Raw genomic sequence first — 12181 nt, 5'->3', positions numbered from 1 at the left:
TCAAGCTGACACGCCCGGTCATGGTTGAAAAATAGTTCCAAAATGAAAGTAGATCCGACGTTTTTTTTGGACGTGAATTACACATAACAATTATACATGTAACTACAAATCTGAGTGGATTTTTAGGAAATGTTATGTTAAATTTTTTTGTTTATTTGGACCTTTCTACCACGACAATTTTTGGCCGTGGACACGACGTTCCCGTAGAACCAATATTTGCTGGGATGCTATGTTGAACTACACGTAACTAATTGTCAAAATAACAATTATAACTGTATGCATGTACAAATGTATCTGAATGGATTTTTAGGACATGTTCTGTTATATTTTTTTTTACAAATTCGGGCTGTTCTACTGCGACCACTTTTGGACGTGGACACCACGTCGGCATCAGACCAATGTTTGTTGGGATATTTCTTTACAGTTTCATGTAGGTGTAGTTCACATTTCCTTTACACAAGTTGAAAATTATTACATCAAAATAAAAATGCATACTTTTTATCTGACTAAAATAAGACAAATTGGATGATCAAATTGTGGCAAAAATTAAAAAGAATTTTAGTCAAAAGACTAAAACTAAAACCAAAGAAATTTTGTTGTCAAAATTACCACTGGTTAGAACGTTGTTAATACGTTGATGAAAGTTTTATGCTAATTTGTTTTCCAAATTTGCTAAAACTGCTTAAACATGTAAAAAAAGAAAGAAAAAAGAATAAGAAAAAATAAAAAACACCCAATATTCTGATATGATGAGGATCATTTTGATGATTTTTCCCATTAAATGTTACAATTTTTCCATTTCTATCCTAAATAAACCAAAATATTATTTATTGTAAAAATGTATTTTTGCCACTGTGAACATTTTAGAATGAGGCATTTGCGTATTTTATAGTGGAGCCTACATAGCTCTGTGGTTCCTGTTAACTTCAGAGGTGTTTCTCCTGTGGAAAAGGTTTATTTTTGCCTTCTACATTAATAATTTTTAGCATTTAACAAGATTTTATTTCTCTAATCAGAGCCCTGACTTCTTATTCCTATTATCTTATTTTATTGAGGCACGAAAGTCTCCTCTCCTCTCCTCTCCTCTCCTCTCCTCTCCTCTCCTCTCCTCTCCTCTCCTCTCCTCTCCTCTCCTCTCCAGCTTGTGTCTGGGTGGAAATCAAAGTGCATTAAACATTAAATATGCTGTCAAGAAGCCGAAGCCTCTCCCTGCTGCTGATGAAAAAAGTAGGGCAGTGAGGAAAGAGGTATAGATGGAGATGAGAAGGAGGAGGAGGAGCCGAATGGACACACATATGCAAAGATGAAAAATAGAATAGTAGGGCAGACAGAGGCAGAAACACTGACAGAGAAAAACACATAATTACCTTGTGCATTATATTGTGAAAACATCTCAATTGATGGGATAAAGAAGTCAACACTAATAGGACAAAAACAAGTCACCATCAGCCTGGGCTCGGCTCAGAGTTTAACGTACCAAAGCAAACTGCAAATTTGTAATAAAGAAATAACGCTGAAAGATATTGACACTTCCCACAAATGTCATGTATTTGCCATTAAAATCATTTCAAATGTCCAAAATGTTTAGCAGAAAAAATAAAAATAAAGGTGTCATGTTCTGTGTCCCCTTGGTCCCCAGCCCCCTCCTGTTCGTCCTCTGCGTTCTCCTCATGTGTTTCCTGTTGTTTCCCAGCTCCCTCAGGTCTCCCCTAGCCACCCCTCTGTAGTTTTTCTATAGGTTCAGCTTTTCATTTTATTAGTCCCCTTTGGTGTTTGTGTCCTTCCCCACTTGTTAATTAGTCTCCTGTGCCCTTAGTCTTTTAGGTTTATTATTTACTTAGAGAGTGTATAGGTTATGGTTATCTTCCCTTCTGCTTGGTTTTCCCTTCCCATTTAGTTAATTGATTTCACCAGTCCTCCCTCTCACTCCTCACCTGCCACCTGTTCCCCTGATTGCTTCCCTCCATGTTTAAAAGCCCTGTCTTGTCCCTCAGTGTTTGTTGGTTTGTTGTCATATTGTCTACGTTGTTCATTCTCCACTCACGTATTTCTCGAGTCTTTGCTCATGTGTGAGCTTTTGTTTGTTTTCGAGTTTTCAGTTAGTTTTTGAAAGTTAATCTTATTTTTGTGCCGTGGATTTTTGCACATCCTCCTTAATAAAATAATTATTTTCTTTAAAACCTCTCCTGCCTTGAGTCGTTCTGGGGATTTCCGCATCTTGGTTCCAACCTCCTACACTAAATGTGACATAAGGACTTAAAAAAAAATCTAAAAATTCTGAAGCCTCAAAACACATTTGGGTCCCAACAGAGTTGTTAACCAACAGAGTTAGTTAACAACTAAATGATATGTAATTAGTATTATGTGTCTTCAATATTTAAATTAAACAGTCTGCACCTTTAAATGGTGAATGTTGTCACAGTGCCATTTAGTTTGATGGTGGGTAAATACTTCAAAATGGACCACAGATATCTGTGGGCAGAGTTGTCCCTGGAGATTAGAAAGAACAATTGGGAAGTATGTGAAAGATAAAGATAAGAAGACCCTCTCCTAGCATCTTGATGTTTCTTTGACTGTGACTTAAACATATAATTCAGACAGTTAAAGTTCACAGAGTTGGAGCCAGCCTCCCAGAGCATGGCCACAGTCAACAGCAACCAGCAGTAGAGGATTCTAAAAGAGCATGATTTGGGATAAATGTCTTACTGTCCAATACCTTATGACATTAGCTTTAACTTGGCCTTACACAACCACTAGAGTTGACTAAAAAAGACTAATGGTTGTTTAATGTTGTTTCTGAGTGTTCCTTCTCTGTGGCCGTCTCCAAGTTTTGGTCCTCCTCTACTTCCCTCACCTGGGGTGTCCCTCAGGCTTCTGTGCTGGGGCCTCTATGCTTCCCCTTCTATCTGCTTCCTCTTCAGCACATCCTGAGCTCCTTCAAATTAATCTCCTACCATCTTTATGCAGATGACATCCAACTGTACATCTCCTTTAAGCCCCATGAGATGTCTAAGCTGCAGCTGTTACACACCTGATTAGACTCCATTAAAACCTGGATGGCTGGGAGCTTTCTACAGCTGAATGAAGATAAGACTGAGATCCTCAACTGTGCCCCAGATATTTATCCACACCTTCATCTCCTCATGCTTAGACTACTGCAACTCTCTATTCACGTGTCTGAGCAGAACCTTCCTCAACCGTCTATAGGTGGTTCAGAATGCCTGTGCTCGGCTTCTGACCAAGTCCTCCAAACACACCCACATCACCCCGCTATGGAGCTCTTTCCCCCAGAGCCTGAGATCAGTGGACTCAGTGGTCTCCTTTAAAAAGCAGCTGAACACTCACCTGTTCAAGCTGGCTTTGGTGTGACCTTCTGTTGAGTTTTTCCTCAGTACTTTCATTTCATGCTACTATCTCCACCAACTCTCCATTTCTCAGGATCCTGTATTGCCTTTTTCTTACTCATGTTTGTCCTCCTCCTTGCTTTTCAGTTGAAATTGGTCAAAAATTATTTATTTTATGATATATGAAAAATAATTTAAACATTTTTTATCATGTTTTTATTTTTACTTTTTGTTCTTGTGAAGCGCCTTTTAATTTTTATCTTGAGAGGCACTATGTAAAAAAAATGTTCTTCATGTAGGCAGTCTTGGTTTAAGGCTTGAATGTGAAATGCTAAAAGTAAAGAAATCTTTGCAAAAAATCCCCTAAATCACTAATAAAAAGGTCATCATGTGGAGTTGAAAAGGTATCGCTGATAACTTAAAACGTAGTTCTTAAAGGGTAGGTATGTAGCTTGGTATCATACGAAGAAGAAACCCTAGAACCCAACAATTAACCGAAGTAACTGGACAGAGGGAAGTCGGTCAACACTTGAGCCACAGGTAGAAGAACAACAGAACAACTCGCCAAAAAGTGTCTGATGATGAGCGTTAACAGCTAGAACAGACTGTTTGGGTTCATGTCCCACACAACACTTTTTCCCATCAAAGCGACAGACACAAGCAGTCACAGAACCATCTGAACGCTGCCTACTGCTGCCGTGTAGGGGATTCATCCGAGTTAGCGCCATATTGACAGCTTTGAATCTTGATACTCTTGACAATCAGGTGGGGAAACTCTGTTGTCATCGACACCGGATCGCTGGATGTGTGCAAACATGGTGCCACGTGCCACTAGAAGGAAAACAGTAACCCTTGTGATGTCTAAATATTTATAACAAAGCTCTCATTATGTCCTTTATCAGTCTGACCTCACACACCTATATGTGTGCCATGGTGATCCTGTGATCCTAACTCAATTTAAAGTACGGTATTAGTCTAAATAAAGTTATTCTCTTTTTTTCACTGGAATCAGCTGACCTCAAGCACAGATTTCTACCGTATCACAGTGGGAGCCTTATTATTAATTATGAAGCTTTAAACTCCTCCTATGTTTTATTCAATTAATTAAATGCACAAAACGCATTGCTAATGACATCTCCTCTCACCAGTCTGAATCTAAAAAAGACCAACCTATCTAACGGCAACACATTATCTGTGATGCCTGAATTATGTGATGATGTAATAAACATATGAAAATGTTGCACTTAAAGTTATTATGGAGCAATTATGATGAAGATGATTAAACATCTGAAAAAAGATTATTAATTGTAGTTTTCGATGTTTATTTGCTCAAAAATAAAATGGCTGCTGCACTTTGTGCTTTTTTCAGACTCCAAAATCTGCATTTATATTTTTGTAAATGAAGATAGGATGCATGCTCACATTTTCACAAGCGCAAATAATTACAAGGCTTTATTCTTTTCTATTTCTTTGTGTTTCTTGAAACGAAATAGGCATGAAAATAAAAACGTGTGTGTTCCCCATCTACGTTTCTGGTCTCTGTGGATCGTTCACCAACGGGATGGAGTTCAAGGAGAGTGTTGAGCAGTCAAGTCTTATTGTTATAATGTTGTGATTGTGAGAACACCAGCAGGTGTGATTCCCATGAGGGAAAGATTTGGTCCAAGGGGAGGCATGGAAGCCCAAAAATTAATGATGTTTGTGTGTCCACTTAAAAACAAATAAGGGTGTGGAAAATGTAGCATCTGATTAAGCCAGTTTGCCTAATAAAGTTCACAAGTTCATATCTAACGATTGGTGACACCAGTGGTGTTCATAACTTCAGTTATACACCATAAATGCAATGAAACAGAACAAAACTTAATGTATTCATTTTCTATCTGATGATATATTGATGGAATTTGAAATTGTTGCAGATATAAGATCTAAAACCAACTTTTTGAGTTTTTAAAATTGACCCAGTTTGTCTAAAAAACAAAAACAACATGAGCTGCTCTATTTAACAAGTATCAACTAATTTTATATTTGCTCACTTTAGATGGGGCAGAGATGCAAAAATCCAGATGAATATACTTGTTTTTCATCCACTAACTGTCTACAGGGACACAGAAACTGAATCCTCTCAACAAATCAACATTATAAGACTTTTACAGCTCAACAAGTGTAGCTGGTTTGGGTCTAATTCTGCTAAGAGGGAAACATTTCACTGTTGGAGCTTTTCAGAGGGTTGTCTAAAATCCCACACAATGAGCTGCATCCTCTGGGCCTCATTTATCCAGCTCTAAAGCAAAGTTGATTAACAGTGAAGACACTCAGTGACACACACACACACACACACACACACACACACACACACACACGCACGCACGCACGCACGCACACACACACACACACACACACACAGACACACACACACACACACACACACACACACACTAGTCTAGCATTAGTTGTGAGGACTGTCATTGACTTCCATTCATTTTAGTGACGATTGTGCCCAACCCTAACCCTAACCAACCTACTACTAACCCTAACCAAAACTTAAATCACACCATACCTCTAAAACTAACGATAGAGCTCTGTAATGTTGTCCCAGAGTGAGGAACAGCGAAATGTCCTACTAATGTCCTCTATTTGCAGGTAAAAGAACTTGTTTTGGTCCTCACTTTCATGTGTAGACCGGCACACACACACACACACACACACACACACACACACACACACACACACACACACACACACACACTGAAGGGTTTAAATCTGAAGAGATGCTCTACAGACACAAACCGGTTCTGATGTGCGATGTGCTCCAGCTGAGAGAAACCCACAGCACAGGACTGGACGAGACTCTGAGGTGGTCGTGTGAAATCTAAAGACCTCGGCTGAAGGGACTGCAGAGAACATAAATAATATGTAGCTGCCGGAGGACAGAACACGCTGTTACTGAAGAATGCTCTTAGTCGGCTTTTTTTTGGTTATTATTATTTATATGTTTACATAATTGCTCCACATCCGCGAAATTCTAAAGGAATCAGACAATCAGGTGATGGTCTGCTAATATTTACCCCGCAACATGGGCATCTGGATTCATTATTGATGCTGTGTTGGTGCCGCTGCATGTGGAAAGGGTGGGATTGGCGCACGGGGAGGGGGGAGATGGGGTAGGTGGGGGTCCGCCTGAAAACCCCTTCTTTTTCTCACACACACACGCACACAGTCTCACACACAGATCCCAAAGCTATTTTTTAACACTAATTCGAGCCAGATTCTAACGCGTGAAGCAACCGGCCATTGTGTGGCGGCAGATCTGGCTTCAGGTGTGCGCTACCCGCAGTGATGCTGAGCCAATGCAGCGGCAACACACGCCCCTCCGCCCGCTCTGCCAGCCTCACACACACGCGCGCGCACACACACTCACATACACACACATGCACACACATGCACACGTAAGTCTGAGCCGCCAAAAATATATACGAACAGTAAACCCATCTTGCGCTGTGAAAAATATGTTCAATCGTGGTGAGATGTGAGTTCCCTTGGAGAAGATGCGCGCGTGCAGCTGGGTAAAAATGATTCAGAGGTGGGCGCCCTTCGAAGCATGAAGGAACACATGTGACATGAATGAATAAAATCACCTAAATCCAAAATGTGAATAAAAACGCTAAAAATAAACCTGTTTTTAAATATAAAAGAGTCCTGATTCAGTGGTCTACTTACGCACTGCCTCCTTTTTGGGGTCCAGGGCACTGGCAGTTTGCTGTATCTGGCCTATTTTGTTCTGGAGGACCCAGACACGCTGGTTGGTGTTGAAGATGTCGTTCTCCAGCTCCTGAAATAAGGAGCAGGCATGCCGTGCCAGCTCGGACAGCTGTCGCAGGGTCCTGGAGAGGACCACGTTGCTGATGGCACACAGGTCCTCGAAAAGCAGACCTTCATCATTGGGGATCTGGTGTCTGCACAGAAGCTGCGGCTCCACAATCCGTTTGGCGAATGGCATTTTGCTCGCCAGGAATAAGAGAGGTTGTAAGCCGAGTGTAAATCCCCGCCACCGAGAAGGAAATGGTCAAAGGAGAGGAGACACAACATCAAAATGTTTAAATCCACGAGAAGCCCGATCAGGTTCGGGCCGACGGCGCGTTATTATCCCCGGGCGTCAATCCAAAGTTCCCAGATTCTCCTTGAGATCCTCCATCCTGATTTCTGGGGATCACTCACACTCCCGCTCACACACACACGCACACACACGCACACACATGCAGGGCACAGCTAAGCCCAGGTCAGTGGCGTGAGGATGCGTGCGGAGTCTGCGATCATGGGTTGCCTCCGTGTTGCGTCAATTAACGCCAGCAAGAGGGAAATGGCGCTCAAGCACATCAAAATAAAAGGGATGTTAGAACAGGGGCAAAGAAAACTGGTGTTAGACGCAAAATATTCAATCAAAATATAAACTAGACGCACAGGAAATATTTTACAAGGGTTAGATTTTTAAAAAGCAAAACGTTTTTATTGCATTCTGCTAAATTGTAGCTTTTATTTTGGTGGTTCCTATCGTGCTTTTCCGATTGCGCTGTGGTTATTTTCATGGACTGTGATGCAGAATGGATCTGTGGCCAGAAGAATGTTCAGACTGGGAGGATGAGAAGAAGACTGAGGGGAAACCCGGAGATGGGTAGGGAATGTTCGCAGGAACTCCTGTCAGCATCCATGCCGATGGAGAGCAGCTGTAACGAGATCAGGCTCTGATGGTACACCCTCCAGGTTCTCCAGCCGTGATGGAAGCCAACAGGATCTCTCAGACCTGATCTCAGAGGGTTGTAGACGTTTATTTGTGAAAAAAATCAAACTCAAATCAGTGCAGACAAAAACGGAAGAAATGCACGTCCTAAAACTGCCCCTTTCATGGAATAACATGGCTTAGGCCTGTGAATGGTAAAGAGAGAAGACTAAGTCGTCATGGCTGAAAAATGAACTGTTTCACGAAGTAGTTATTTGTCAGGAAATGCCATTGTACTGTAATGTATATGTAACTATGGAAACATGTTTGTTCTGTGTCATGTTTCCCCAAATAAATAAATAAATAAATAAATAAATAAATAAATAAATAAATAAATAAATAAATAAACAAACAAATAAATAAAATACATTTTGAATTCAGAGCAAGCAGATTTAACATGATTTAAAAAAAAGTATTATTTAAAAGAGGCAGTCTAAAAATATAATTGATAGTCATGATTTGTCACGTTTTAAATGAAGTAATGCCCTTTATGCTTGGTGTTGTGTTTTAAATCATGATTTTAAAAGATAACAAAAACAAAACTGAACATTTGTTTCTAAATTCTCGCTCATTTTTAGTAATTTTACTCTTAAACTGAAGAAGAAGAAACAATATTTTATATAGCACCTCTCAGTAAAGATAAAAATCACAAGGCACTTCACAAGAATGAAAAAATAATTGAAATTCAAAGATTAAAAAAGATTGAAAATATAATTAAATAAAAAATTTATTAAAACTGTGATAAAAATGTAAGGAAAAGGGAAAGAGAAAATGAATAAGAAGGAATTAATCAGTGGATCCTGAGAAAGGCGGAATAGGAGAAAGAGCAGATTAAGGAGAGAGTGGTGATGAAGGTCACGCAAAAGCCAGCCCGAACAGGTGAGTTTTCAGCTGCTTTTTAAAGGAGGCCATGATGTGGGTGAGTTTGGAGGACTTGGTCAGAAGCCGAGCACAGGCATTCTGAACCACCTGTAGACGGTTCAGGGAGGTTCTGCTCAGACACGTGAAAAGAGAGTTACAGTAGTCTAAGCGTGAGGAGATGAAGGTGTGGATAACTGTCTCAAGTTCAGAGCAGGACAGAATGGGACTCAGCTTAGCAATGTTCCTGAGATGGAAGAAGGAAGAGCGAACAAGAGAATTGACATGAGAATCCAGGGTGAGAGCTGGGTCAAAGGTCACATAAAGATTCCTGACAGAGGGTTTGGTGTGAGAAGCAAGCTGACCGAGAGTCTCTGAATTTGGGAACCGGGGCTCAGATGTGGATCTCAGTCTTATTATCATTCAACTGTAGAAAGTTACCAGCCATACAGTTTTTGATAGAGTCTAAGCAGGTGTGGAACAGCTGCAGCTTCTCATGGGGCTTGAAGGAGATGTACAGTCAGATGTCGTCTGCATAAAGATGGTAGGAGATTCCTTTAAAGGAGCTCAGGATGTGCTGAAGAGGAAGCAGATAGAGGAGGAACAATAGAGGCCCCAGCACAGAACCTTGTAGGACACAGTGGAAGGACATCACAGGAGGAGTCAACAAATTAAACATCTGACTCTTCTGCAGCTCTAGCTCACACCTCAAAAACCAAAGAATATTTGGCTTGGTTGATTAATTTACTGTGTCTAAATGATGTTTTCTCACACATGTGCTATGCTTCCACCAACGAGTTCAAATTAATATGCATTTTGCCCCTTATTGCAAAATAAAAGTAAAACAGACCCAATTAATAAGATAAGTATTGTGAAAACATTTTTTGTATGTTCTAACATAAAAGCCAAGGGAAATTTATGATTATTTTGTAGATTCTGTTAAAGAAAATGATTAAAATACAAAATGAAATTGAGCCTAATGCAGTGGAAACTGTCTGTACTGCGTAGTCGTTGTTCATTTCATTGTTTCTTAATTGCAAAACCGCAAACTTGCCAGAAAACTTCACATAAAACACAAGCCTACAGTAGCTAAATGATCACTGAACAGATGTTTTTTCCTTTTATGCTGAATGTGTTTTTTCATCCAGGATCCTAAGCCTGGTCATTGTCTGGTTCATGCAGTGATTAGCCCGTGGCCTCCAGGCTCAGAGCCCATATAGACATGTCTGCAGTAAACTTGCAGTTACAGCAGATTTGAGAAAGTGCAGATTGACAGTAACTTGTGGGTGGCCTCACTCTGCAGAGCAAAAACACTCATTTCAGGCTGTTTCACATGAATCAGAAAGATGTGGGTCAGAATTAACACAAAAAACTCTTCGTGCTCCAAAACATTCCAGTATGCACCACGATGAATGTGTGGCACATGAGTCAGTTTATTCAGATAACCTTTTCAATGTGTCATGATTCTGATGCTCTGCATTGTTCCAAACAGATTGATTAAATGTAGAGGTGTGTTTGATGAGGTAGCTCCGAGCCTTTTGTTGGAGTAGAAACTTTCTGTGCACCTTCAGAGTCAGGTCGCCCATGGCTGTTTCATATCAGTTTAATTTGAATGATGCAGCCATTATATATAAATATTTTTTTTTTGTTTCTGCCTTTACTTACTTTCGTTTCACTTTGAAGTTAAAGAAATTCATCTGAAAAAGCAGCAGATGAGAAGATCTGTGATGAAGATTTCTTTCATCATTGTGCAAGATTCAAATAATGCAGAGGGTGCAAACATCATGATCCTCCCTGATTGAAGCATTAAAAAAGAAAACAAACAACAATCTAGAAACCCACATATAGGTTTTCACTACACATTTCTTTCTTTCTTTCTTTCTTTCTTTCTTTCTTTCTTTCTTTCTTTCTTTCTTTCTTTCTTTCTTTATTTATTTATTTATTTATTTATTTATTTATTTGGTTGGTTGGTTGGTTGGTTGGTTGGTTGGTTGAGGACTCGGTTGCTTGGAAATTTCGTTTTTTGACTGTAAACCTACAAACCTGTAATTGTAATTAGGTCCAGTAGAGGGCGCCATATCCCATTCCTTGAAGGTATTTATTTATTTATTTACTTATTTGACTTTTTAAACGCAAACAGATTTAGGGAAATAAATCAAGACACCAAAATAACTTAACCACGGGCATTTTCATTTTTATTGTGAAAACATATTTTAAGGTAAGTCTCACATACAAAGTGATAACAAATACAAACGTAGAGTTCTGGGCTGGTGTTAGATTTTTCACCTGCTTGTTTTTGCAGCCGAGGTTGTTGAGCAAGAATTAGTTAATAAAATGTTGGAGTGTTATTATTAAACTTTGGCCCCTTTACTGATTCCTTATCAATGATTCGTGATGGGAACTCACAGCTCATCCCTGGGCTAGATAAGGAAACTGGCGATTCACCTTGGGTGATGTTTCCTGCTTTCTTCACTTTTCTTTCTTAAAACTGACTTAATGATGTGACGGTGTCAGCGGCATCAGCTGTTCCTCACAGGCTATTAAAAAAAACAGTAGGCCTATGTGTTAAAGTAAAACATGAAACTTAAATGCTAATCCACTATTCCGCACATGGACGTGCATAGAGATTCATTTATTAGATTTCTCAAAGAAAAAGAGCAAAATCTAAACTTAGAAAATGGCAACGATTCCAAACCTGTGGGAGATTCAGATTATGGTTGTGTGTTTGTAGTTCATAACAAAGTCAGATTAAATATTAAACAAATCCATTTCAGACCCTTAAAAGCCCACAGTACACACATACTTACTGCAGAGATCTAAAAGGAAAACTTAAAAACAAATGTATTAAATTGGAAAAAAAGTTAATGGAAGCAACATCCAACCCATTTATTTATTCTTTTGTTTCCTCTATTTAAAATATGTGTAACTATAAATAAAAATAATAAGATATTACAAAGAAAATAAAATGAACAAAAGAAGCACTAATCCCACAAATGACTCAAATGGAATCAACAACAAAACGTGTTGATCCATCATGATAGAATTCAGCGAGAGGCTTTTATCAAGAGATGTGACTCAAACACAGTGAGGATGATATGTGACTGATTATGTATCAACGCTTTCTGCATGAGGACAAGCTGTGACGCTGACAAATCGTATCTGTAAATTAAAACTCAGATATACCCTCAGTTATGGCTCTGCTGTC

General features: G+C 39.4%; 1 protein-coding gene across 4 annotated transcripts in view; it reads right to left on the bottom strand.

The window, feature by feature from the left end:
* The window catches only part of nhsb (Nance-Horan syndrome b (congenital cataracts and dental anomalies)), a 57828-nt gene extending 50300 nt beyond the window's left edge, over nt 1-7528 (bottom strand). For all 4 annotated transcript variants that reach the window (XM_015953493.3, XM_015953494.3, XM_054732361.2 and 1 more), the window contains exon 1: nt 7062-7528. In XM_015953493.3, coding sequence (XP_015808979.3) covers nt 7062-7341 — 280 coding nt within the window. In that variant the 5' untranslated portion in view covers nt 7342-7528. The remainder of the gene's footprint in view (nt 1-7061) is intronic.
* Nucleotides 7529-12181: the final 4653 nt, after the last annotated feature.

This window comes from Nothobranchius furzeri, chromosome 9, assembly GCF_043380555.1.
Source record: "Nothobranchius furzeri strain GRZ-AD chromosome 9, NfurGRZ-RIMD1, whole genome shotgun sequence".
Lineage (NCBI taxonomy): Eukaryota > Metazoa > Chordata > Actinopteri > Cyprinodontiformes > Nothobranchiidae > Nothobranchius > Nothobranchius furzeri.
This window is presented reverse-complemented; position numbering and strand designations above follow the sequence as displayed.